The 27,841-nt window shown below is 43.6% G+C and overlaps 1 protein-coding gene across 2 annotated transcripts; it reads right to left on the bottom strand.

Moving 5' to 3' along the window:
- Positions 1–354: 354 nt before the first annotated feature.
- EDRF1 (erythroid differentiation regulatory factor 1) lies at positions 355–27,109 on the bottom strand. Of its 2 annotated transcripts, XM_040071683.2 has the most exons (25): positions 26,946–27,109; positions 25,408–25,616; positions 19,525–19,591; positions 18,245–18,370; positions 17,633–17,757; positions 17,135–17,294; positions 15,817–15,918; positions 15,425–15,546; positions 14,624–14,735; positions 13,797–13,944; positions 13,614–13,722; positions 13,197–13,308; positions 12,030–12,290; positions 11,640–11,711; positions 11,374–11,524; positions 8,618–8,806; positions 7,363–7,563; positions 6,803–7,021; positions 5,499–5,722; positions 4,959–5,117; positions 4,399–4,548; positions 4,018–4,171; positions 3,626–3,741; positions 2,863–3,026; positions 361–1,161 (listed from the first exon to the last, which is right to left on the bottom strand). In XM_040071683.2, the coding sequence occupies exons 1-25, from the start codon at positions 27,009–27,011 to the stop codon at positions 993–995; spliced, it is 3,687 nt and encodes a 1,228-aa protein (XP_039927617.1). In that variant the 5' UTR covers positions 27,012–27,109; the 3' UTR covers positions 361–992. The 2 variants fall into 2 exon arrangements, with proteins under 2 accessions (XP_039927619.1, XP_039927617.1); XM_040071685.2 differs by lacking the exon at positions 15,817–15,918 and having other exon boundaries at positions 355–1,161.
- Between the last annotated feature and the right edge of the window lie 732 nt (positions 27,110–27,841).

Below are 27,841 nucleotides of genomic sequence, written 5' to 3'. Positions count from 1 at the left end.
GGGGTTGGGTGGGAAGGGACCTTAAAAAGCTCATCTAGTTCCATATGAATGCATGTAAAACCCATTTCTACCTTTACAGAAAGTGCTTCATACTGTTATTACGCAATAATGAACCACGTTTAATTGTAGAACATCAGGACATCAGATGTATTCTGGAAAATTTTATCTTCAAATAATACATATTAGGACAAAAAACCCCCAGCTGTTAGAGTGGAGTTTACAGGGGTTTTTTTCTGTCTTTCAAATAGTTTTAATTCTGTTGAGCAGTTTGCTGTTCTGAGGAGGGTCATAACCAAGAAAAATGAGGCAGACTGCTGTGTTTATATTTAATAAATAAACTTTTATTTAAAAATATCCTCTCTTTTATTCACAGTTTCAAGTCTGAAAAAAGTAACGCTATTCTTGATCAATTACAACACAACTGAAACCATTCACTTTCTATAACAAAATCCCAGAGATGGCTGATAAATTGCAAGAGTCGCATCAAAGCTAGAAAGGCACAGGTTTTTGTGCAGGATCCTCCCTGGGATTAAGAATTGCATCCACATATTCCACAGAAATCTCCTGGTACAGCTTGGGCTGCCTTTAGCAGTGGAAGTGTTGCAGCGCAGCCCCGCTTACAAAACACATTTCATTAAATACCAAACCAGAGCAGCTGCGAGGTTACGTCTTTACGCGAAACACGGATTTCACCGCAAAAGAAAACAAACAACAACAACAAAAAAAAAACTGGGGAATTTCCCCACGGTGCAAAAGTTCCATTTTTATCTCCAGAACTCCGAGCTGGCATTTCAAACAAAGAAACGCCGGGAGCTGAACGAGGAGAGCTGTGTGGGGATAGAAAGGAATCCCTGTGCTTTCCCGGGTTCCAATGGAACAAAGCACATAAACAGCCCCTGGGAGCAAACATCCCCTGGGAGCTAACATCCCCTGGGAGAATCCCCGGCGCTCCCAGCAAGGCACCGGTGCTGCTGCAGCCCGCAGCGCTGCCCTCACTGCGGCCCCGAGCCGCCTTCGCTGCCGGGCGCCAGCTGCTCCAGCAAACTCAGCATGAGCTCGGTGCGCTCCAGCAGCGACGGCCCCTTGTTGGCAGTGGCACGAAGCAGCAGGGAATAAACCTGCTTGTTGGTTTTCAGAACTGCTTCTTCCTCGTTGCTGCCCCTGCGAAAGAGAGCAGAGGGATCACAGCTCTTGAACCTGACCGCGACTCTTGGTTCTGCGAATTATTTAATAACGGCTCTTGAGAACGGTGGGGAGGATCCCTGGGGATATCCTCAGCCTCCCCACACCCTGCCTGTGCTGCAGTCAGAGCATTCTGTTTATACTGCAGGCAGGAACATAAAATATAAATGTAATGTAATAGAAAATGTACGAGCAGCAGTCAGGTTAATGGCAAGTGCTTCGGGAATGACTGAGAAATGTTGAAGCAAATTAAATTCATCACGCGCTTGGCAGGAATCAGGTTCATTTATAAAACAGAACAGGCAGTCAATAAAAAGCCACTGAAATGCAAAGTATTTCTGGGATAAGTTACAGGTATTCCCAGAACAAAGTATTACTTTCAATTACTTTTCCCCTCCGATTTGCACAGCCAAGTTCTGTTCTGCTCCTGATTCCACTTCGGGAGGGTAGAACTGATTTCATCCATTTTGACTGCCAGGCTGCCAGTTTGGCCATCAAACACTAATTTTCCTACATGTTCTCCTGGTTTTTTGCCAAAGTGCACCTGAGGCCCTGAAGCAGCCTTTGAGCTCCAATTTCCTCCCTTTTTACCCCATTATTATTAAAGCAGAGAGCAGAACTTTCCTTCTGCAGAGCAGAAGGGAGGAAATGCACACAGGATGTACAGAAATCACAAGAAAGGTGAAACCAAGGGTAGTTTCAAGCTTGGCCTCCAAGTTTCAAGGAGTTAAGCAGATTTTAAGAGTCCCATTTCACAGCATTCAAACTGTAACAGGTTCCCTGTGTGGAATATTCAGTGCAAAACCTTGAGATGATGCCAAGGTAAATGTGGGGAAACAAAGCAAAACAATGAGGAGCTGCTCACGTTATGAGACAACAGAACTAAACCCCTTTTACTCAGTTAGCTGTGACATCTGCTTGGTAACATATAAATCATCCTGTAAAAATCCTCTGTGTTTCACATATTCAGATTGCCACCTTGTGGAAGCTCTTTTTTAGGAGGCAAAAGCTCCTAATATTGCCTGAAAAACAGCTAAAAACACACCCAGGCTGTGCTCTTCTCATGTTTTTTATTCACCTGTCTCCCACTATCAGCAGACAACTTCTGCACACAATGAACTCATTTCACAGTTTACTTTTAGCAAAACAGCTCTTCAATCCCCAGAACTATTAACCCAACTTCCAAGCCTGAAAGAATCCTCTAAAATTAATGACACATTTTCAGAACTTCACTTCATGGAACACTAGGAACAGCTCCTGCAATCACACACTTGCTGCTGGGGGAGTAAAAGGGATTTTTCTGGATCCCAAAAGGAACACCACACGCATCCAGAGCAAAGCAAGAGAAGGAGCTGAGGGAAGGAATTTGCTGCCACACCAAATCTCAACACCTCTTCAAAGTCAGCACAAAAAGAAGTCAGGTTTATCCTGAATCCCAGCAGCAGGACAGAAGGCTCCATTAGGAGTTAGTAAATTCTCCGACACCAGTGCACATCTCCCCCACACCCATCCCTCTCTTTGCAGCACGACTGATATGCCTGAGTTTCTTCCCAAGTGTTCTGCCTGCCCAGCTCCACTGACATGAGGTCAGCAGCACCCAGCAGCCTCTCCACGGAACTCTGCGCTGTCACACACCAACCCCATGGCAGTCAGGATAACGGAGACCAAGCTTCAACTTACCCAATCTTTTTTTTGCTTGACGTTAACAATTTAATGGATTGGAGGAGAAGGAAAGACATCCTGGACTCAAAAATCCCGAGCAGTTTCAAGACTTCCTCTTTGTTAAGGCCTGCAGAGGAATCGTTCCCTGACACGCTCTCAGCAGGACTTTTATCCTTGCTGATCTACAGGAGAGAAAAAACCCAAAACAATTTGACTGAATTCCACCTATTAAATACAGAGAGTGATTTTAAAACACCTCTCTTGTAGGTGAGCTGACTTTTACATGTGTTACCCAAACTGCCAGCAAGGGGCACACACATTAGCACATCCTGCACGTAATTCTTGACTGAGGCACCAGGAAAATAATTCACAGTGGCTACAGACAGCCCTGCATCTTTTAATATTTAAATATTACATACATCAGAGATAGAACTTTTTTTGTTATACACAGATTCTGGAGTTCTTAGAGAAGACTTTTAAGGGATAGCACAGTTGCACAAGAAGAAGTCCATTCACAGTCAGGCAGTCCACACCTGTACATAAATATGTTTTAATCCATCTCTGGATCATCTCTAGAACATCATCATGTTCTAGAGGATTATTTTTTTTATCCACTTCCAGGTTCAGGGAGAACTGTAATACATCTCACTCTGTCCACACTCTTTAAGCCACTGGCTCTATGGAAAAGTAACCAAGGACTGTTTGAACTGCCAAATGAGCATTCTTTTGTGAAGGCACTAGCCAGAGGGAACCCCTACCACACCACTTGAAGCTCCTTTACCTGTTCAGTTTCTGCCACAAGCTCCTTCCTGATGAGCTGAAATGCACCTTTGGTTTTGGTCATGATATCAAGGGCCCCAGACAGAGTCTTTAATTTCCCAGCACTGCTGTTCTGACCTAAAAAAACCATAAAAATGAAGGACAAAAGGCTTATGTTCCAGACTGCATTCTTCTTCCATTCCAAAGACTTCAGGAGTTAGAAAGAAAGAAAGCCCATAGTGCCCTAGTCAGCTGAAAACCAGCAAGATAAAAGTGCCTTGTCTCCTCTCTTGAGGAAAACTCTATTCTGAGCAGCAGATTGCTCCTGCTCTCACATAAATTCAGTTACCTAAAAATGAAACGAAGTAGGCAGTGGTGGTTTGGAAAGCTGTTTAAAGCCAGAGCTACACTTACTGGCCATCTGGAACTCTGCAAAGGCCACTCTCTCCAGCTGCACACGCAGGAACTCGCAGGGAGCATCCTTCAGGAGCTGGAAGAGCCGCACTGCTTTGCTGTAGTGGAGATCAGCAAGGACACGGTGCTGCTTCCTCAGGTGTTCATCACCAACCTGCACTCACAGGAGGGCACAGAGTCAATCCCCCCTCCCTGGATGTTCATGAGGAGCCACTCATGGAGGAAAGGTTTACTTGGAGAGGGTTGGCAAACATTTGTTTCTTTGGTTAAGTAATTGAAATGAATATATCCCAGCTACAGGCGGAAGGATAAATATCAGCTCCCCATAGATTGAATGTGTTAAGGGTGGGATTTAGAGAATCAGAGAGTCTGGAGCAATACCTGGTTCCTGAGGCAGCTGTGGTACATGGAAGCCAGCCTGTGGTGGATGGTGGCAGCTCGGTACTGGCACAGGGGCTGTCGTTCAGACACTGTATCAACATCACAGTACTTCAGGGACTTCATCATGGCCTCACTGACTTCCTTCTCTATCTACAACAGAAATAAATACAAACTTAAGGAAAAAAAATACCTGAAGAGGGCCTTTTCAACAGGGCATGTAGTGTAGGACAAAGGGGAAACAGCCTTAAGCTGAAGGAAGAAAGATTTAGACGGGATATTGGGCAGGAATTGTTCCCTGGGAGGGTGGGCAGGACTGGCACAGGGTGCCCCGAGCAGCTGTGGCTGCCCCTGGATCCCTGGCAGTGCCCAAGGCCAGGCTGGACACTGGGGCTTGGAGCAGCCTGGGACAGTGGGAGGTGTGGAACAAGATGGGCTTTAGGGTCTTTTCCAACCCAAACCACTGTATGCTTCTACAATTCCAGCAGCAATTTTGCTCCCTGTTCAGTATTCCAGGATGCCAACAACGCATTTTATCAGACACAGTGAATGCCCTCTGTTACCTGTTCCTGAGCCTTTCTGGATAAGGGAGCATAATCCTGCTGCAGAGTTGCCATGGTGAAATACGTCGTAGACAGCTCCCAGTTCACAGAATCCCAAACAGCTGGATGCACATCCCTCTTCCCCAGAGACCTCAATGCCTTCAGGTAGTAGTCAATAGCCTACAAATGACAAAATCATGCACACACAGTTCCTGCCTGCGTTTCTAACAACTAGGAATCAACTTCCCTTTACTCAAAATAGCTCCCTGAGCCTTCTTCAGTATCTCCCATTTGTTAATCACTTTCATTCTAACCATGTAGTTCTTCTCCCTCGTGTGTGGCACTTTGTTGTGTTAAATATCAGCATTTGAATGTCACAGCAGTCAAACCTCAACACCACCACAAAAGCCCACAGAGCAAGGATTAGGACAGCATGGAAGCAGGACAGCTATCCCAGATTATTGCACCCAAATTTAAACTTATTCACTGAAGTAGTCATAAATACCTCACAGTAAAAGGCATTTTGGGGTCTGGGTCCTGCTTAAACCAGGGAGGTGTTACCTTATTGTAATAAAGGGCCTCTTCTGGGGAAAATTCCCTCTTGAAGTCCCCTTCAGCTGCACAGTGGGCCTGGGCACAGATCCTCATCAGCCTCCCCGTGTTGCACAGCAGCAGGGCAGCATTGGTGGCATCATCAATGGACTCAAAATTCTGAATTCCTTCTTCAAAGCAGGAGAAACTTTTCTTCCAGAGCTGCTGCTCTGTGGTCGAGACGTTTTTACTCACTAGGGTGAAGCACAAGGTTTAGAGACTCAAACTCCTCAGAGGTCCTGAACAAACCTACCCATTTTGTCTCCCTTATAAACCATCTCCTAGAATTTAAGGGTAATAAATGATTCTGAAGGCCCAATTCAAAGAAAATACTCCTAAGATCTCCATATGGTGAAGGATTTAATACCTGAAGTGCACCATTAACACCTACTACACTTCCAAAAGAAATTCCACTGATAGAACACCAGGAAATTAACAGGAGGCACCTGATTTTGTTTCCACGGTAATAGTTCAGAAGATTGGAGTTACTTCTATAAATTTTCAGAATGAAGCAAATAAAACGGGTCTGTTACAGACAGGTAAAATTCAGTATTTTAAGATTCAATCTCAACTAAGTAACCTCTGCAAAAACCCAGAGATGATGAGAAATCAGAGAATTGAAAGCACAAGCCAAAATTCATCAACTAACACTTGGACAAAGGTCACAGCAAACAGCTGGCATTTGGGTAAGGGGAGCTGTTTACACTCAACTACCATCATCTCACTTGTTCTGCTTAAGAGAACTCTTACTGCTGCACAATAATGGGTTTGCTTTCAAAAACAAACCCCCACTGAACACCTCACCCTAAAAAGCTTTTCCTCAAAAAAAGCCCACCAAAAATAAACCAGAAGGAAATCTTCCAAGGATTTACTTAACAAAAAAATTCACAGGCTGACTTTACTGAAGCTATTCTTCTGTTTAAATTAAGCTGCTGCTTGTTCATGCTGGGCTAAACCAAACACATCAAGAGTGCAACATGCCCTCCCTTTCACAAGGGAGTCTGAAGTTTCCCTGATGGCTTTTTGAGAGCATTCTACACGTTTAAAGCAATTTCTCCAAACTATATATTCCATTATTCAGTTTAGGCTCAATTAACAACAGTGTACAAGCCACAAGGATATACTGTAAACAAATAATCACAGTGGACATTAAAGAACTACCAAGTAATTTATGTGTCCTCTTTATAATCAGAAATAGATTTTTCATGCAATTAGCAACCTTGATCACTGCTGCAGCTCAATGAAATGGTCAGGAATGGAAGAAGGATACTTGCCCACTCTCTCAGTCTGCACTGCAGCTGCCTGGTTCATGTAGAACACTCCAATCTCATTCCTGATGTTGCCCATCCTCTTGAGCACCTGGATGTGCTGCTCTGGGTTTTGGCTTTTTAAGTTACTGAAGAGCAGGATTTCATAAGCTGCTTCGTAGCATTTACAGCTGACAGAAAGCTGGTATTCCAAGTCTGTGGATAAATCTGTAGCCCAGGCAAACACTGGAAAACAAAATGCAAAGCCTTTGTGTCAAGCAGTATTTGTCTAAATTAAGTCTAGGGGAAAATGCCCAGAGAAAGTACAAGACTCATGTCAGGCAGATTTTATTTATTACTGGAACTGCTACTGCCTTTAGTTGTTTCACAGCTCCAGGCCATGTCATACAATACCTTGACAAGCCCCTCCTGTATGACAGGCAGGATGAGCCCTCTCTGAAGAGCACAGAAATGCAATAATCCCTCTGCCACAAGTTCTCCCAGCGCAGGGTTTTGAGGAAACCCAATGGAATTATTTATGGCTGTCATGTATCCAGTCTGGCACTTCTCCTGTGTCAGGATCATACCTTGGCACCTGGATTCTCTGTGAAGGCTGTGTAATATCTCCTGATCTTCTTTAGTCTGGTAGTTATATTCCTCAAGGTAAGCTGCTCTGTTGTTTGCATTCTGTGCCAGCATTAACTGGATATCTCCACAAAGGGTTAAGCACTGACACAGGAACACCAGCACCTCGGGCAGCATGCTGCCACACAGACAGCAGTAGGTATCTGGTGGGAAAAAAAACCAACAAAACCCATGGATGAGGGAGGGGGGAAGAGAAGAATTACACATCAAAAGGTTTGACACAGACTGACAAGATAATTGGGTTTTATGTCACCTGTCTGCATACAGAGAATAAGTGTGACAACATGATATCCTCAGAAGAAACGACCTATTTTAAAGTCACAGTTGCTCTACACAGCTGATGGTTTAAAAAGAGCTCCTGTGTTGTCCAAGATGAGCAGTCACTCTGGTAATTACAAATGCTAACATCAGATTTGACCAAGGGAAAACTGACTTTCTGCAGATTCACTCAAGGGAGATACAGCCTGAACAGATAATTTCCAAAAGGCAGACTTTGAAGTGTTTCTCAGGTCTATAAAAGACTGAAAGCTGCAGAGTGCTGTGGGTTATTGAGAAGTCTATTGATGCTTTGTGCTAAGATCAAGTGGGTTTGCCCTGTAAACCTCCTCCTGCCCTAGCACAGGAGCCTTCCCTTACAGCAGGGAAATAAGCAGCACTTTAGCACTAAGCTGCTGGCACTTCCCAGTGAGTTACCCTCACTACTGCAGTATCAGTCTAAACAGCCTGATTTCACTTTAATCCTTTTCCTCAGTAATACTTCAAGATATATTCTATTTTAGAGGAGCATCCAATTCAGCTGCTGAAGAGATTTAGTATTTCTCAGAGTCAAGGATATATTTAAATAACATGGGAATCACCAGGGAAAAAAACACCGGCTTGTAGCAGCATCACTTGGAGCACAGAACATTGTCTTGGCCTTGGCACCAGGGCGCACTCTCCCAAATTCAACTGCTCTGGAGCTCCAAATGTGCCCTCAAGTTCCCAACCTGTCAAAACGGGATCGTCTTTCTATTTATCAGTGACAAAAGTTATCCTCACTACAGACTTCTGCCCTGAATACTGAGCTGGACACTGAGTTTAGCTAAACACAAGCTTGTCAGACTTGTCACTGTACACCACAGGGAAAAATCATGCACAGCCGTACGTGAAGTGGTGACAGGTATCTCCAGGCAGTGGCACAGGTGACAAGGAACTTACCGTGGCACTGCAAGGCCAGCTTGATGTATCGCAGCGCTCGCCCGTATTTCTGCAGGATCATGGCAGCATCAGACAGGACATAGTAAGCTCTGGATGATTTCAGGATGAGCTGGAGTTTCATTTTGTATTGCCACGATCCAGGAATCATTCCTGACTGACTGCAATGCTTCCCCTTCTGGAAGGAGCCCACTGTAAGAGGAACAGATCCTTGTCAGTGAATCTCCCTTCTAATATAGGCCAGAGGCTGGACACAAATCCCTCAGCACAGGCAGGATGGGAATTGCCTGGTTCCAGCCCTGCACAGGCAGAGTTCTGTGGGAATTGCCTGGTTCCAGCCCTGCACAGGCAGAGCTCTGTGGGAATTGCCTGATCCCAGCCCCGCACAGGCAGAGTTCTGTGGGAATTGCCTGATCCCAGCCCCGCACAGGCAGAGTTCTGTGGGAATTGCCTGGTTCCAGCCCCGCACAGGCAGAGTTCTGTGGGAATTGCCTGGTTCCAGCCCTGCACAGGCAGAGTTCTGTGGGAATTGCCTGGTTCCAGCCCTGCACAGGCAGAGTTCTGTGGGAATTGCCTGGTTCCAGCTCTGCACAGGCAGAGTTCTGTGGGAATTGCCTGGTTCCAGCTCTGCACAGGCAGAGTTCTGTGGGAATTGCCTGATCCCAGCCCTGCACAGGCAGAGTTCTGTGGGAATTGCCTAGTTCCAGCCCTGCACAGGCAGAGTTCTGTGGGAATTGCCTGGTTCCAGCCCTGCACAGGCAGAGTTCTGTGGGAATTGCCTGGTTCCAGCTCTGCACAGGCAGAGTTCTGTGGGAATTGCCTGATCCCAGCCCTGCACAGGCAGACATCTGTGGGAATTGCCTGGTTCCAGCTCTGCACAGGCAGAGTTCTGTGGGAATTGCCTGATCCCAGCCCCGCACAGGCAGAGGTCAGGTCTGTGGGAATTGCCTGGTTCCAGCCCTGCACAGGCAGAGTTCTGTGGGAATTGCCTGGTTCCAGCCCTGCACAGGCAGAGTTCTGTGGGAATTGCCTGATCCCAGCCTCGCACAGGCAGAGTTCTGCCAGCTCCTCTCCCACTCCATTGGCATCTACAAAACAGACCCAACACCTGGCACTTTTCCATGCACTGCACCTGACAGCAGGATGCTGAATCCAGAGCGACAGTGACACTGCAGAGACCTCTCTGACCTCAGACAGCTTGTGAAACACAGGAGCAGAGGCCAACACAACTCCCTCAGGGAGCAATAGAAAAGAACAAGAAAGCCACAGGCAGAATTTGTCATGTTCTCCATCAAATCCTTAAGATAAATGCTCAGCTTCTGTATGAACAGTCTCAGTGACAGACTGAACACTCCATGTGTGGGATTAGCCTCCAGCACACAAGAACCTGGATAACCTGGTGCTTCCCTCAAGGAAAACCAAACACTTTCTCCCACTCATTTCAAGATATCTTCTGCATAAGGTGATGAAGCTTCTCTTTGATGCTGTAGTGGGTAGGGAACCAGAAAGAACAGGTCACTGCTCCTGATTTAAGGCCTGTCCCTACCAAGGGACAGAAATTTGCCCTGACAGTATTTGCACACAGAAATGAATCTCTTGCTTAAGGTGGATTTACAAGGCCTGACTTGTAAACCCTCTATCTTACAACAATATCTAAATATATAATAAATAAGTATAATAAACTCTTAAGCACTGTATGTTCTATTAGGACAAAGATCAATCTAAACCAGTAAGACCCCACCCAGCTAAGGACACTAACACTGCACATACCCTACATCCACACACTATTCAGAGGTAGCTCTCCTCATATTAGAAATTCCAGGATTCAGAGCACTTATCCTTTCCATGTGTATGCAAATATGTACATGTGGCAGAGAAAATGCATCATTCACATCACAGAAGAGAAACCCATGGACTGGGAAACAGAAGAGAGCAAGTAGCACTGCTGCTGCTTCAGGGATGGGCTCAAGCACAGATGCAGGAATCTGTGTGTGAGTAACTCAAAACTGAACTGGCTGCTTATTCAGAGATTTTTCAAAGGGAGAAAGGAAAGAATAAATAACTGCCAAAGTAGGCAGTATTTTTTTGGGAGGCTGGGCTTAGAGGGCTCCTCTACAGGCCCTGCAGAGAACTCCACTACTTTCAAACAAAAGGTCTTTCCTGGAACTTACGTCACTCCAGAACAAAATAAAATAGAGACTTGTCTGAAACTTTTGGAGTTTGAACACTTAAGTAAACAAAACATCCTTCATTTGCTGCTTCCTTTCACAACCGTAAAGGTACAAGAAAGAAAACAAAATCCTAGTAAACATTTTATCTGCAATTCAAGCACCAAGCCTAATGTGGGAGCACAATCTGCCAGGAGGGAGAAATTCTTCCACAAACCATCCAGGTCACACACACACACACACACAAAGAAATTACATCTATTTTTAAAACAACCCACAGAACTTATGGTGCTCCACACCAAACCTCAAAATACCAAGCCCTTATAGAAGTCAGCTGAAAGCCACATCTAAACAGAGTCCAGTGAAATCATGTGTTGACTAATAAAAGATTCTTTGCTATGCAAAATAACTCAAATGAGCTTCTCTTTTCATATTTAAAAAGGAACAGACTGTTCTCCAATTTTCAGTGCACTTTTCCTTAGGCAATGCTGTAATTAGTGATTTAAACACACTGTTTTGACAATCAAAATAAAGAAGCAGCAGTTTGTGTTGGCACCGGAAAGGTCTTATTTGCACAACAATGCAACTTACTTTTGTCTAGAAATAAGGCCATCTGTTTTTCCAGAGACTCAGGACCACTACTGGTGGATTCATCCTCATATTTCAAGGGGATTGGAGTGCTGGGGTCAGCTGCAGGAAGATCACTCTCTCTTTTAACACTACTGTCAACAGACTTCAAACCCTACAAAAGGCAGAAATCACTTCATTGACCTTGAGAGCAACATTCAGCAAACACAGAGGTGATGAAGAGTTGTGTGGGAGGTGAAGCATCCTCAGGAGGATGGCACTGAACTCACCTCCAGGACGTGGTTGAGCACCAGCCTGCAGCGCTCCTCGGTGCCATGGCAGACAGGGAAAGCACAGCTGGGCTTCAGTGGGGCACCAGGGAGGGAAGAGAAGAAATGGTCAACACAGGAAATACAAAACTGACTGCCCAGAAGATGCAAATGAGAGGTAACATCAAGACAAAATGGAACATGGCAAGGAAAAAAACCAATCTACATGAAGCCTGCTCTACCATAAAATTCAAACACCTCAGATTTTATGAGCAGCTCATGAAGTGTTTCTTTGCCCTCTTGAGTTAACCTGAAAGCAAAACTACCAGGGAACTGAATTTCACTGCCCACTTTTGGCCCATGAACTCAATCATCCATGAAAACCCTTAAATACCCCCCAGTGTCACTTACACGTATTCGATGCACAGACTTGTACTTTTCTGGTACTGACAGCTCCCCAACAGATTTGATTATTGCCACTGCTTTATTGTCATCTGGGGGATCAGAACTGTTGCTGTAAGAACCGTTTTCGTCACTGTCTGGCATCTCCTCCTCTTCCTCGCTGTAGCTTTCGTCAGAATTTCCATTTATAGGGAAGTCTGCACTGTCTTCTTTTTTAGGTTCATCCAGCTGAAAAAGCTCTGATAACATGTAGTTTGCTGATGCAATAATCTTTGCAAAGAAGAGGAAAAAAAGATTAATTCTTAAATTTTTGAGAAGCAAGAATATAAATTATCTTAAAATAAAGGAGGACAGAGGATATGCAAAGAGGTGTCTGATAACCTGTAAGCAGAGCCTAAGTAAGTTCCCTGGAAGGGAAAAGGATCCAAGATGATCAGGTTTAGAAGAGAATAAAAAACAATAGGTAGAGAACAAGTACTGCCTATTCTAACAGCTTGCAGATCACAGGAGACAACACAAGGATCTTACGCAAGCAAAAAAAATTAACTAAAGAGAGTCCATTGGGATTTTAAAAACCTTTCACAACTCTGGAACACATATTTTTATTAGTTTAATGTGTGCCATGTCTCCTTTTGTAATCCATTCTAAATATGATTCAGCCTTTTCACATCACATTTCTGGATTTATTTTCAGTTGAAAACAGTTTAAATCCTGTAGAGACTCTCTAGCCCAACCCACTTGTCAAGGCAGGTTGCTCAGAACTGTGTCCAGTTGGGCTTGGAGTATCTGAAAGGATGAAGACTCCAACTACTCTGCTTGGCCTGTCCCATTTTCAGCCAGTTTCAGAGTAAGCTGTTCATATATTCACATTTTACACTTTGTATCCAGGATCTGCTCCCAGAGGGCTCTCTGGCAGCAAGAACAACAGAGTGAATGTAATGAGAAACTTCTTTTAGAGCAGGACACAAGACTTGTGCTGCAGTGAGAGGCAGCAGAAAACACTAATTAAAAAAAATAGCATGGGAATTCTTTAAAAATAAAATCAATTTTTAAGTTTGTTTATAAATTGAAATTCTCTCCTCTGGGAGGAAGAAGTAGCACACTTTATTACCAGGTTTATTATGGTTACAGCATCTGTTATATTTACAAAAGTGCAAGAAAACATTGAGTTCTTACTTGAGGATGTCTGCCATTGTCCAACAGCTTCAGACAGTTCAGGAGCAAGGTTCTGATTGTGCCATAGTGTTTCTTGTTCTGGTTTTTCTTCAGCATCATATTGCAAGCAACTCTTAGAGAAAGTTGAACATAACAGTGAAATCCCTGGATAATTGCTTTGTGTTAGAAAAAAAATTTGAAGCTTTAAACAATATTCTACAACTGTAGATCTTCCAAACTTTATGAGGTCTACAAGACTTTATCAGCAAAGAAATTTACATGGGGAAATGGTGAAAAAGGAAAACTCTGTTTGGATCTAGTGGGACTAAGATTTAGCAAGTTTGTGTATTATTGTCATTTGATCATGATTTTTGGTGTGTGTTCTGAATAGAACTGCACCAGGAATTAAGCATTGCAACGAAAATGATAAGAACTCACTTGTACAGCAGAATTGCCACTGGCATTGTAAAAGGGTTTTGGTATTTGTCCTCCGTCTCTTCACAAAGAGTGGTGAGGTCATACAGCTTCACTATGTCACTCCCACTTGCTGAAAAGGGAAATCTTTCATTAATCAACGTCACATTACCATCAATCTTTTCAAACTGATCTGAACCTTCTCACCTTTAAACAGCCAATAGGTGTGTCCTTCTTTGGTGCAATTTGATTTCAGGAAAGATAAGATATTTTGAGCAATATCTTTTATCACTTTGGTAGAAAAATTAGAGTTTTCCAAATTGGGAATATCTTCAGTCTTGATCATTTCATATTTCTGTAAAGAACAGAAGTTAAAACTCAAGCTTAGGAGGGTTTTGTGACACCAAAATTAATGTATCAATGTCTCTATCAACAGATAAAAGAAACAAAGGCTGCTATTATGATAAATTGAGTTAATTTCTATGATTTACTTAAAGCAAGCACATCTTGACTACACTACTCAATCAAAGCTTTAAGAAGGATCCATTTCTGTTATAAGCATGGTGATTGGAGAACACGAGATGAGGAAAAATAAGGGGAAGAAGGTACAACATCTGTTATTTCAATGAAACCTACTCAGCCTAGGAAACAACTCCAGGCTACCAGGTAGAAACACAGCTGGTCTACAGTAACACAGCATAAGCAAACATTCAAAAGCTTGCACCTGTCTTGGCAAGGGAACACTGCAGATTTCAAGATGTAAGAAAGTGATTTCTGCTGTTGCATTTTTTTATTTTTGCCTTCACTCAAACACCAGGGGAAGAAGGAATCTTGCATGCATGAAAGGGAGGGGAAGAAAGAACACTATTTTTAGACGACTGCTGCAAGCTGTCTAAGATGCTTCTTATTCTGCAACACAGCATTTTTGTCATCTTTGCTCAGAACAGTGTGAAGGATCCGTTATAACTGAGGCAATTTTAGACAATGAAGAATGAATTATTATTTTAAGGCATAATGCAAAGAGCCAGACTCACCTGAACAATTCCATTGACATGAAAGCACATCACAAGCTCTGGTACGTTGCATATTAAGTTGTCCAACCAATAGTCAATCCCTGTTAGCACATTTATTGGCTTGTTGTTATCCCTAAAGTAAAATATTTCTAGTGTTACTTAAATCTTGGTTTACCCTTCAGGAAGCATTTGGGATGTTTACTAATGGGATTTAGGTTTAAGTCACCTGAGAGTGGATGAATAATAGAACAATTATTTGTGAACTGTTGTATTAATGAGTTATAGGAAAACAGATGTGCTGATCTCTCCAATGGAACATGCTCACATTCCATCAGCAGTTTGGAGTTTTTGCCCACATTTCACAGGCTTCAGATGTCACACTATTACCAAGTTAATAAGTACTTCAGAAGTTCTAAAGGAATAGCATTTTTAGCTGCAACTAATGATAGCACAAACCTACTCGCAGACCTTCCAAAACTCCTTGCAGAGCAAGGTACTGTTAATTCCTAAATGTGCCTTAAAAAGATGGCAAATACACCAAGAGAGCTTCAAGTTTTTGCTCATTCTTTGCCCATGTAGAGGCAGGAACTGGAAGGGTGGTAATGACATTAAATTGGGACTGCAATAGTTCTGTCTCACTGCTCAATAACATTTTAAGTGCTTATGCCCAACAAGCAGCTACTGAAATTCAGATTCCCACGAGGAGAAATATTCTTGCTCTCTTTTATAAAAATAGCAAAAAAATGCTGACAGCTAACCAGGAAGCAGAGTAACAAATCAGTCAAGGCTGGTATAAATAATATCTGTGAATTCTAACCTCACCTGAGACGCAGGCTCACAGCAGGGTATCTCCCACCTCCAAATATTGGCATATTTGATCCCACCAACATGTGGATGTCTTCAAAGGTCCACAGGATATTACGCACAAAGTCATTTTTAAGTCCCTTCATGAAGAGAAGACAGAATTGGCCCGTAAATATCAGCGGTGTAACACTTGTTCTCCATGACATTCTGTGCAATTATGAGACAGCAAGAAGCCAAAGCAGCAAATAAAAGCCAGCACGTGACGAACCCGGCGCGTTCACGGGAACTTAAAACTGCAGATGCCACAAAAGGTAATTCTACAGGGACTGAGGTTTGCCCTTGGTTCCAGTGTAGGCCCAGTCTGGAGGCGCTGCTTTAACCTGCGGGTTCAGCTCTCACGTAAAGCGTACCTGACTGTTCTCCCCGTCATTGAACAAAGGAGTCAGGTTTTGTTCTCTGGGGGCTGAGGCCACCTGCCCCACTAGATATGAGGGTTCAAGAGGCACATTTCCCTGTGGAGAGCACAAGGATAAGGAGTGATTCTGCTGCTGAGGTCAAGTTAAGCCATTTAAAAAGATATGAACAACAAAAGCATGTAAAGGAAAAAACCTTTACCTGCAACATCTTTAAATAAAACTGCATTAAACTGCAAAAAGCCTCTAGGCAGTGACTACAATGCTTCTTTTCTATAGTTAGTGCCAAAATGTTGTATTTTGTAATATTCTCAGAGGCTCTGGGAAGAAACCAGGAATTATTTACAGAAGCTCCTTATTAACACAGGGTCAACACCAGATCATCACTGTCCAGAAGCAAAACCTCTATCCTGGTTTATTTATGAACTGAAGAAAATGGCCCTGAGCAAATGCACAACAGCTTCTATGATAAACAGTCTGCTGAACTGAGCAGTGGCTCCTCAAGAGGGTGGAAGAGAGAAAGCTTTTCCTAAAAGCTTTCAAGCACTGAAGTATTTCTCCACTTCACACAACACATGCAGCTACCATTCATTTTACAATGTAGGTTAGAAACTCCCTAAATTTGGCAGATCAGTTGGTAATACTGTGCAAGCACAACTGTAGCATCATTATTATATTAATGCAGACTGAAGACAGCAGATCTTTCAACATCTCCAAAATTACATCAATTCCTGTTTTATATTACTCAGGAATTAACAGTTTTCATAAACAAGTTTAGCCAGAATAGAAATCTGGAATTAGGGCCTGATACTAATCATAGTTTGCTGCCTAATTGCTGTAAACATCTCCCCTTTCACTTGTGTAATCTCATGGCAAGTTATTTTTAAGTACTGCTTAACTGTTTTCCTTTTTCAGAAATTTTGATTTTCTTCTTCACCTAATAAATTCAGGGCCACCAGAAGATGGGTTTTAATGGCAGATTTAAAAAGAAACTTTAAGCTTCCAAACATATCTTCTATTTATCAGGACTTTCCTACTTCTAGGTAAAGGCACTGATAACTACTCTTAGCCAAAGGCTTTGTTTCTCAAAGATGCTGGGATAAACAGCAATTAAACATTATAGTGACAGAACAAATATCTGAAATTTGGAGCTCTGAAGCACTGGCAAATCTGGACTGCACCTCCTGCCAAGTTCCCCTCATGCCTTAGCTGAGCTCTTTCAGCATAGGGAGCTGCAGCAGCACCTCTGAGAACCTTTCCACATCTGTGGCTCTACAAACACCGTGGTGCCATGTAAAACATTCTCCACACCAACCTGGTTAGAGGCACCTGGATCTTCAGATAGCGAGGAAGGCATTTCAAAAGGAGCTGGCCAGGAGGCCCTTCCTGCTTCATCACCCTCACCTGCAACAGGACCCTCCTGGTGCTGCTTGGAAGTGGAAGGAACAGGCTGAGCAGCTCCATCTCCATTAATGCTGACAAGGAAACATTTACAAGTTCAGCTGACAAGACGCAAACAGATCCGTTTTTAGAGTTGTTACGTTTGATGCAGCCTTGCCAACAAATGACTTGGCTGATATGCAGGTAATTAAGTCATGCTGATCATTTTATTCTTTAGTATTTCAATTTTGAATAAAATACTTCAATTTCTGTGAAAACATTTCATGTTATTTCCTGACCTCAGCCCTCAATTCCCTCTGTATAAGGAGAAAGAACTAAATAAGACAGACCAGAATGGAATTTTAACATTTACTGCAAGACCAAAAACCAAGAAGTGGTGCAGAATTTAAGTTTCATGCAGACAAAAGGTTACCTGTAATACAAAAATTTAGAAAGTATTGCCTTCTGGTACCAGTGTTCTTTACTTTTCTTTTTTCTTTGCCACTTCTGATCAATCAGCCTTTGATAAAACTCTTTCAGCCATGTCCAGTCCCCTGTCTAGGCAACAGAAAAAATATGAAAATAATGTCAAGAAGCATCTGCAAAGTAAACCAAGTGCCTCATAAACTTACAAATACTCATCCACAAGAAGAAACCCTGAAAATAACTTAGAGCTGAAGTCCTGAATTAGTAATTTACTGAAAATACAGCTTCTAGGAAAGTTATGTTCTTACTGAAAATTTGACTTAATTAGAAATTAATTAGCTATATAAGAGGCTACACAGTAAGAAATACATAAAAACCCTTAACCACTGGCTTAGCAATACTACAGTAATTACACAAAAGCGAGACAGAGAATATTAATCCTACAATACCATAAAAACAGGGCATCAGATGTAGTTTGTGGGTAAACTGCAGCAGAACAGAACACCTTTGGTACCCCCATATCAGTCTCAGGAATTCCCAAACATTTTCTTTGCTGCTCTGTTCCTGAAATAATGCATTTTGCCCACATGCCACAGGTATCAAGAACCAGGTGGTTCACCTGAGACGATCTCATGAAAAGCTCCTGGATATCCAGCTCGTCCAGCAGGAGCGTCCTCCCAATTCTGTGCACTGCCATGCTCACGTGGGACTTGCTGTAAGGGATCTTCAGGAGTTTTTTGATGTTCTTGCAGAAGGAAAGTGAAAAGAGACAATATTCAATATAATTATGCCGCATTGGAAGACAATTCTCAGGAAATTAAGGCCACATCATGTGTAACAGTGACTTGGGGAGACTCCAGGTTTAAACATCGTCACTCCAAACATCCTCCCTTCCTTCATCTTCCTCCCAGCCTCCCTTGGCCAGTCAGAATCACCTGTCCTGGCTCTCTCTTCCTACCCCCTGCCAGCATGGCTAGATGAGAAGCAGGAAAGGCCTTGGGGCTGTGTGAGCCCTGCTCAGCAACACCAAAAACTTCTCTGTATTATCAACCTGTGCTCAGGACAACCCCAAAACAGTGCCTCACCAGTCACTGGGAAGAAAATTAATTCTACCCCAGCACACATGCTCAAATAAAACCTGACAGTGCCAGGGATTTTAAAACCATTCCCCAAGAAATGCATTTGCTGAGGGCAGAGAACACAAATGACAGCGATAAAGAGACCAAGACATCAGTAGAAACAACACATATGGCTTAAACACATTCTCTGATGGGATCACCATGAGCAGGTACCGACAAAAATGACAAAAATACGCAAGCGGATGATTCGGATTGTAAACCTTTATTTTCACAGCAGGAATATCAATTCTTTGTCAGGTGTCCAAAGCAATCCAGACAGAGATCTAAGTGTGAATACAAATCTGACAAATATTAACATGAGTGTGCTTCCTCTTCTGAGTAGCCTCATGTGAATTCTACAGATAATACCAGCACCAAAAAAGCTGACAAAAATCAAAGGAAAGAAGCTGTTGGAGGGGAGCTCTCTTTTCTAGATAAGAATAGGAAAAAAAAAACCCCACCATCTGGAAAGTAACAGTTTGCATCAAAGTAACTGATTTCAAACACACAAGACAACTACCCTGCAGGACTGATGTACTGCATTCACTAAGCTGCATATTTTAGCTGCAGATTATTTATAGAACTCCAGAGAAAATATGACTTTCTCTCTATATTTCTTATTCAGTGATCACAATTCCCTTACTTGGTGATCGGTGATTCATTAAGGGATCTTTCCTTTTCCCCAAAGGACACAAAGATGCAAAAAGCCATCCCAGTATCTTAAAATAAAAGTTTATGCACTGTAAGGATTTGAATGAGACAATTTAAGATGTGTCCATACCTCTGAATCAGATACTACATCCACATCATTTCCAACGGAGTCAATGAAGTCATAGGCCATCCCAAAGCTATTTAAAAAAAATATTACAAGTTAAGACAGTTCCAGTATGACATTACAGACCTGGTTTTTATATCAATTAAATCTTTGAAAGCTTTCATTAAAAAAAAAATAAAAATAACCCAGCTAAACATCACCAAGTGTAATGGGATCTAAAATAATTAACAAAGTGATTTCATCTTCATATTCTTCAAGTTTTCAAATGTATCTTTGAAAGTGCTTAGATCTAATTTCAGGACATTCTAAAACACTTAAAGTTCTGTTGAAATCAAGAAAAATCAAAGAAAATGAAGGATTCTTTTTAACACTGAAAATAAGAAGAGTTCTTCAAGGAGTTTCTCTTTAAGACATTAAGCATATTAAAGACTTTAATTTTAGTTAGCTGTAATGGAATTTTACCTCTTATTCACGTTTTCCAGAACTGCCCTACATGTTGCAACAGACACACTGTTTCTTCCTCCAACCTCATTAAGGAAATCACAATGTACTTAGGTTGAAATATTTCAATGTACAGATCACTCTTTAAAACAAACCCAGATACTACCAAGATCCAAAACATGCATGATGTGCAAGTTATACCTTCGTTATCAGCTTTATAATACTGGCACTAGAGAAAAAGACTGGACAAACACAGCATCTAAAATAAACATGAAAAATTCATAAAGCCCAGAAAAACATGTTACCCTGCTCTGAAAAGTACAGCTCCTAAAAGAGTTGATGAGGATGTAAACACAGACCTTGAACAAAACTGTTAGATTTCACTGACTGGCTGACTTGGCATGAATTTGTTTGCTCAGCAAAGGATTTGAGCCTCCTGTTTATGAACACTCTGAACTCAACTCATTCAACAATTCAGCAAACATCCACACTGGAAGGTAACACTGCTTCTTAGGTGTGCCTCTCATTTCGCTTACAGTGTGATGGAAATATGAAATCTTGATATAAATGCAAGATTTTATTTGCCATTAGTCAGCTCCAGTTTCTAAAGATCCAGAAGAGTTCAATGTAGAGTAGTTTTTAGAAGAGCGAGGCCACAATCTTGTGATAGGAGGTTTGAACAATCCTTGCTATCAGGGAACAGTGTGAGATCTTGTGCTGTTCCTGTACTGCCTGAATTAGCAAGAAAGTAGCAAATGCAACAACTTGCTGTTCTTTCCCAGGGATGCCGAAGACAGAAATGCTGATTGCCAGACAGAACAAACTGACCATGCAGCCAAAAGATGTGGATCAATGGACAATCATTTAGAGTGTCTGAACATGAGTTTTTAACCAATCAGCTATCGTTTAACAGTGCCTGCTTTAGCCTTTAACCACATAAATACAGGCTAATAATAAAGAGAGATCAAACCCTAATCATATTGATGTCCATTTGATACTCTGTCAGAGGCCAGGGCATTCCTTTGGTTGCCCTGGAAGGTCGGAGACCTGGGCAGAGGGGTCTGGGACCCTGGCACAGAGCCCAGGGAGACACTGGCTTTGATCCCAGTCCATGGGAAAGGCTTCCTGCACTGCAAGACGAATTACAGGCCACAACTGCCATCTAGTGGATCCAGCAGTTCAAGTCAGTCACCAAGTGAATCAGGCTCACAAACTCCAGCAGTCCCAAGTCAGCCTGAAGAAGGATCAACAGAAGCTACGATGAAAGAAGTTTTAGAAAAATTAAAAGACCTTGCTGTGGAGCGACAAGGACAAGACAAACCTCCAGAAAAAACAACAGCTCCTTCTTGGACAACCTGTACACAACGGTGTCAGAATGTAATGGAACTAAGACTATTGGATTTGGAAAGCTGACCTTCACCACACACCCCGCAATCAGGTTCTATGCAAGTACAGTGAAATCCATCCTCCCGGTGGTCAGGAGTCATTCGTGATGCTGTACTTGAAGGGGAATGGCAAGCTGCTGCAGCAATCACTTGTCCAGCTGTAATAGTTCATGTAAATCAAGCAGCTGAATGGAAACCACCCGACTGGAAGATTCTGCAACAAGTGAAACAAACTGTCACTCAGCATGGATTGAAATCTGAAGATGGCCCCAGTGGACTGTCAGAGTTTAGCAAGATTGTTGTTAACTCCATCTGAGGTTTTAATGTGGGAAAGTGAATGGTACAGAAAGGCACAAATAGAGGCCAACAAAGAGCAGCCTCAAGGTCATGATTTATATGGAATTACTGCAGACATGATCACAGGCAGAGGAAATTACTCATCTACATCTACTCAACTGTCATACCCTTTAGCTCTGCACCATTTGGCTGCTCAGCTCGCTCAAGATGCTTTGTTTAGCATACCACAAGATAAAAAAGCTTCCACTTTTTCCAACGTGAAGCAGGGAGTCAATGAAAATTACTCTCATTTTGTTAATCGTCCGTGGGAAGCAATTAAAGATAATCCAGATTTACCAACTGAAATGAAAGACCCCCTCTTTCGAGTGCTCGCATTTGACAATGCCAAGAGCAAAACAAAGTCCATCTTAGTGAATTTACCACGAGGGTCACCTGTTGATGAGATGCTCTTGCGTGTTAGCAGAGCAGAGCAACAGTCACAGACTGCTATGGTAGCAGAAGTAGTGAAAGAAGCAATGGGATCACAGACCAAGTTAACAGCAGCTGCTTTAAAAGCAGGACAGCGACACTCAACAACTGTTCATCCCAAGAAGCGCCAAGGAGGAATTACAGGAGTGTGCCATCGGTGTGGACAGTCAGGACACTTAGTGATGAACTGCAATCAGACTGTCAGGTGTGACAAATGTCAAGTTGATAATCATGCTACTGTAGCCTGTCGGAGATCCAGAAGCAGAGCCAAGGGCGCAAAAGGAGGCCGCATGAAGGTAACAGTAACCCCCGCTTGGGATTTTTACACCAACAACTGCCAGCCACCAGAGAAAGCCTCGGAGTGGATGTGGAAACAACAGTAGATGCCACCTTAACCAATACTGCAGTCAAGAAAATTCCATCAAACGCTAAAGGCCCTCTATCTAGTCAAGACAGTATTCCTGGTGGGATAATAGTAGGAAGGTCATCAGCTGGTATAAAAGAACTTATTGTAATCTCAGGTGTCATTGATTGCGATTTTGAAGGACAGATATGTATCATGGTTTATACATTGAATCCACCAATGTTTGTATGCAAAGGAAGCAGGATACCTCAAATAGTTGCTATTTTTAACAATCAGCCACACGGTACCTGTCAAATATACATACATGAAGAAGACTTTTGGAAGAAACAGTGAGGAACTGGGGGATTTGGCTCCACAGGACCAGCAGTTGTTTTACACAGTCAATGTTACACAGACCCATACAGACTCTTGCCATCACATGTATGGGGAACATGAAGAGAATTGCAGCAATGCTTGATGTAACTATTCTGAGTAAGCAGAAGTGGCCTTTTGAATGGCCAGTCCAGACACCACCAGGACAAGAGTTAGGTGTGGGCAGTGCAACTGCTCCTCAACTCAGTGTGCACCCAGTGACATTTTGTTTTTCTGAAGGACAGACAGTTGTTTTGCAACCTTATGTGATGCCTTTGCCGGGAGATTTAGAGGGATTGACTGGACAAGATGTATTGTCACAAACAGGAGTTGTCATCACTACTACACCACTTCAGCCTTTCTAGGACAGGCCACTGAAGAGCAGCCTCCAACTCCACCCCTCAAACGGCTCACAGATAAACCAGTTTGGGTGGATCAGCAGACAATGACAACTGAGAGGCTGCAAGCTGCACGGCAATTAGTAGCAGAGCAACTAGCTGCTGGACACATAAAACCATCAGTTAGCCCATGGAACACACCCATTTTTGTGATCCCCAAAAATCCACCAAATAGATGTGCGTCAGAACATGTGGGTTACATGCGCAAATGAGACAGGCCAGAGTTCTTTCTGTTTATCCATGACCTCTGCAGGAAACCCTTTTAGAACCTGTCTGATTCCTGGGATAAATGTGTCAGAGTTTAAAAATTATAGCACAGGCAACTGTAGAAAAGAGATGTCAGATGCCCATTGTATGGCTGAATTGATTACCAATTTAACAAAACCATTGCCATGGGACCCACAAGAACTGGACCTTTTAGGGTCTCAGCCCATTGGCAATTCATCAAAAAACTGGACACAAACACATTTTGGGTTTGGTGGGTCTACATTTGCGGTGTTCAATTTGATAACTCACATAAATGTTCAGGGTGGACAAATCTGACTTCCACGTCACCGGGGTACACATTCAAAGGCACAAAGAGCTATTGTGGAAGTAACACTACCTCCAAATCACCCCAGGGTTTTGAATGCCTTGGAATGGAAACTAGCAAAAGTCAGATGAGTCTTTGGAACAATGGCACTCCCAAAGCTCTTCCCCAAAATGTGTTTTTAATTTGTGGGGATCGTGCTTGGCAGGGAATTCCCTCAAATGTGTTTGGAGGTCCGTGTTACTTGGGGAAACTAACTCTGTTTCTTCTATGAGACAATGGCTGGACATGACCATGGCTGATCATGTGCAAAGGAAGAAGAGATCATTGGGCTTGACACCAAAATGTAATGATGAAGTTAATTTGATGAGTGTTGCAGCTAGAACCCTCTTGGCTGTATTTACACCAGGTGCAGCTGCTGGAAATGCTTTGAAGAATTCAGCACGCTTAGCTTGTTGGGCTGAAAAGCAAGCAAATGCAACTACCATGGTGACAGAAGAATTGTTAATGGATCAAAATAGCTTAAGGCATGCAGTTTTACAAAATAGAGCTGCTATTGATTTTTGTTGTTGGTGCAGGGACATGGATGTGAGGATTTGAAAGGAATGTGTTGTATGAATTTGAGTGATCACAGTGAATCCACACATGAGAAATTGCAGTATTTACAACAGCATGTTCAGAGTATCCAACAAGGCCTGTTAGAGAGATGGTTGACCAATTGGTCAGGCAACATTCCAGGTTGGCTGAAAGAACTAATTAAAGGAGGCCTGAGATTTAGTGGGTATTTTCTAATATTTGCTCTTGTTGGATGCCTGACACTATCTTGTGTGAAGAAAGGTTTAGAGAAAGTAGTAAATCAAGCGTGGATTGTTCAGAAAGAAAAAGGGGGAACTGTAGATGAGTTTTCAGAAGAGCAAGGCCACAATCTTGTGATAGGAGGTTTGAACAATCCTTGCTATCAGGGAACAGTATGAGATCTTGTGCTGCTCCTGTACTGCCTGAATTAGCAAGAAAGTAGCAAATGCAACAACTTGCTGTTCTTTCCCAGGGATGCTGAAGACAGAAATGCTGATCGCCAGACAGAACAAACTGACCATGCAGCCAAAAGATGTGGATCAATGGACAATCATTTAGAGCGTCTGAACATGAGTTTTTAACCAATCAGCTATTGTTTAACAGTGCTTGCTTTGGCCTTTAACCACATAAATCCAGGGTTTCTAGAATAATAAAGCGAGATCAAACCCTAATCATATTGACGTCCGTTTGATACTCGGCTCCTTTCCTGCAACAGCTATACATTGGTTTCCAAGGGAAAACACATGTTCCATTTTCACCTGTTATCAAAGGCAGAAGGGCTGGCTGAACCAGTCCAGTTTGATCTGGGCCAACCAGGGAAGAACAAAAAGTCAGGCAAGGTGTCAACACGCACATGAACAAAGTAATAATCAACACCATCAATCACTTACAAAGGAGACAAGATCAGAGCATAGAGGTAACAACTCAAGATAAAAAGTAGAGGGAGAATTATAAAAACAAAGCAATATGTAGTTACTATGGTAAAACCTGTATTTTCTACTTTAAATTATATAGGATCCAAGGTCACAATCAGAATTATTCTTAAAGGCCTGGAAAGAAAGAGAGGTTGCTGTTATTTACCTTGAGAAGGGTTTACTTTTTTTGCTGTTGCCCAGAATGCTTGTCCCTGCTGGTCCCAGCTTGGCACTTTCCCGTAACCAGTTGGCAGGAGGCAGCTTCAGGTCTGTTTTCTCCTGCAGACGGGCAAAGGCTGCTTGAGGAGGGGCTGAGGAGTATTTCACCACAGCACTGCTCTTCACCTCATTGCCTCCGAGGAACAGCACCGACCCCTGGTTTCCAGAGAGAAATCAGCCTTCTATTTAAGTGTTGGCAATTAAAACTATCAGGCTTGCTCTGTGATAAGTTATTTTTAACACTAAGTGAGCAAAATCCAGTCCTATATTCACTTACATTTCCCCAGCACGTAGAGTTTTCCAGTGATCCCAATTCCAACTTATGTCAAGCATAAGCTTTACTTTAGGAACTATCACAGAATCATTTAGGTTGGAAAAGACCCCCAAGACTATCAAGTCCAATCTGTGATAGATCACCACACTGTCACCCAGACTAGAGCACTAAGCAACACATCCAGTCTTTCCTTGGAGACCTCCAGAGATGGGGACTCCACCACCACCCCAGACAGCCTGTTCCAATGCCTGACAACCATTTCCATGAAGGAATTCTTCCTGGTGTCCAGCCTGAGCCTCCCCTGGCCCAGGCTGAGGCCGTTCCCTCTCCTCCTGTCCCCGTTCCTGGGAGCAGAGCCCGACCCCCCCGGCTGTCCCCCCCTGTCAGGGAGCTGTGCAGAGCCACAAGGTTCCCCCTGAGCCTCCTTTTCTCCAGGCTCAGCCTCTTTCCAGCTCCTTCAGGAATTCTCCAGCCCCTTCCCAGCTCCGTCCCCTTCCCTGGGCACGCTCCAGCCCCTCAATGTCTTTCTTGACATAAAAGCTCCAGAATCAATCCCAGAATCTAAAGACGGACTTCAGCAGTGCCCAGCACAGGGGGACAACCACTGCCCAGGTCTTGTGGCCACGCTGGCTGATCCAAGCAGGTGACAGTGGCCTTCTTACCCACCTGGGCACACTGAGGTGTGAGAAGGAAGTGCCACCAAGGTCAGCTGCCCACACAACACAAAATCGATCAGAAAGGCTAAAACCAACACATGACTCCCACTGAAGTTTGTGAAAGTAGGTGTTCATTAACACCAAGTGTTCACTAACACCAACACTACCACCAACATAAAGCTAAACACGCTTCTGCCTTAACAAACAATAAGTCTCGTGTCTGCATATTTCTTTTCAAACACAGCAAAAAACACGCAGCTGTCGCCCGTGTGCGAGGAGCTTTGAACTAACACATGTCAAGGGAAAAACAGCTCCACAGGACACCACTTACGTAAATGCGATGTACTTAGGCATAACAACAGCAACACTGCTCGCAATTAACGCTTAATTATAATTAACGTGTTCCCTACCGCACTCCGGCCCTGACAAACTGGAAAGAAGATCAAAAACACCGCTTCAATGAAAACACCACTGGGGCTGCGTCTGTAGCCACGGCTCGACCGCCCCTCAGCCCCGCTACCTCACCTACCACGGCCCCCCCTCAGCGCCGCTCACCTGCTTGGGCTCCTCGGAGTCTCCCCTCAGCGGGGCAGCGGCGCCCGCGGCGCAGGGCTCCTCCATGGTCCGGGGATGGCCCGGGAATGGTCCGGGAATGAAGCCGGGAACGGAGCCGGGAAGGGGCGCCGGGAGCGGAGCCGCTTCCCGGGGGAGTCCGGCCGGGAACCGCCACCTCTCGCGAGACTTTTCGAGAAGGCGCGGGAAGGGCGGGCCCTGAGGGCGGCGCCGTGAGGGGCGGGAGGCGGTGGCGGCTCCGTGAGGGGCGGGTGTGGCGCTGCCGGCAGGATCAGAGAGTGTTTGAGGTTGGCAAAACACACGGCTGATCCGTGGGCGATCCCTGCCTTGTTTATTACACCAAAGCACGGAGTGTCACGTCCGGTCGTTCCTTAAACACCTTCAGGGATGGGACTCCACTACCTCCCTGGGCAGCCCCTTCCAATTCTTGACCATCCTTTCCGTGAATAAATTTTCCCTAATCTCCAATTTAGGCCTCCCCGGCACAGTTAGAGGCCAATCACGGCTGGGCCAGAAGGTCCTCTCGAGCCTCCTTTTCTTCAGGTTTGGCTTTCCGGGATAACCGGGACCTTAAAGAAACAGGTGATGGGGTACCTCATCAAGGGAGAGGATTGAAAATAACAGTGTACTGCCTTCTGTTTGTACATTGAGTTCAACAAAAGCTAAGCTGTGATGGCTTTGGTAAGCAAGTAATGTAGAAATAGCTTCCTCTTGCTGCTGAGGACTCCAGGACGGTGTAGATGAATGTAGACGAGAGATCTCTGAAGTTAGGTTTTAGAAGATGAGGTTTATTGTAAGGGATGTGGGGGCCTTGCTCGGAGCTGCCAGGCTGCAGCTCGTGGCAAGGCCTAGGAAAGTGGGGGAAGGGAGAAGTAGGG

This window comes from Hirundo rustica, chromosome 8 (assembly GCF_015227805.2).
Source record: "Hirundo rustica isolate bHirRus1 chromosome 8, bHirRus1.pri.v3, whole genome shotgun sequence".
In the NCBI taxonomy this organism is placed as follows: Eukaryota; Metazoa; Chordata; class Aves; order Passeriformes; family Hirundinidae; genus Hirundo; species Hirundo rustica.
Note: the sequence above shows the minus strand (reverse complement) of the source record. Positions and strands in the feature narration are given on the sequence as shown.

Excerpts from the sequence above, each read along its gene's own strand:
- EDRF1 (XM_040071683.2), bottom strand. The coding sequence starts at position 27,011 with ATGGAGGAGCCCTGCGCCGCGGGCGCCGCTGCCCCGCTGAGGGGAGAC. Across the intron at positions 13,945-14,623 it reads ATGTCAATGGAATTGTTCAG|AAATATGAAATGATCAAGAC; the intron begins GTGAGTCTGGCT and ends TGTTCTTTACAG. Across the intron at positions 4,172-4,398 it reads ACAGCTGCCTCAGGAACCAG|GTTGGTGATGAACACCTGAG; the intron begins GTATTGCTCCAG and ends CTGTGAGTGCAG.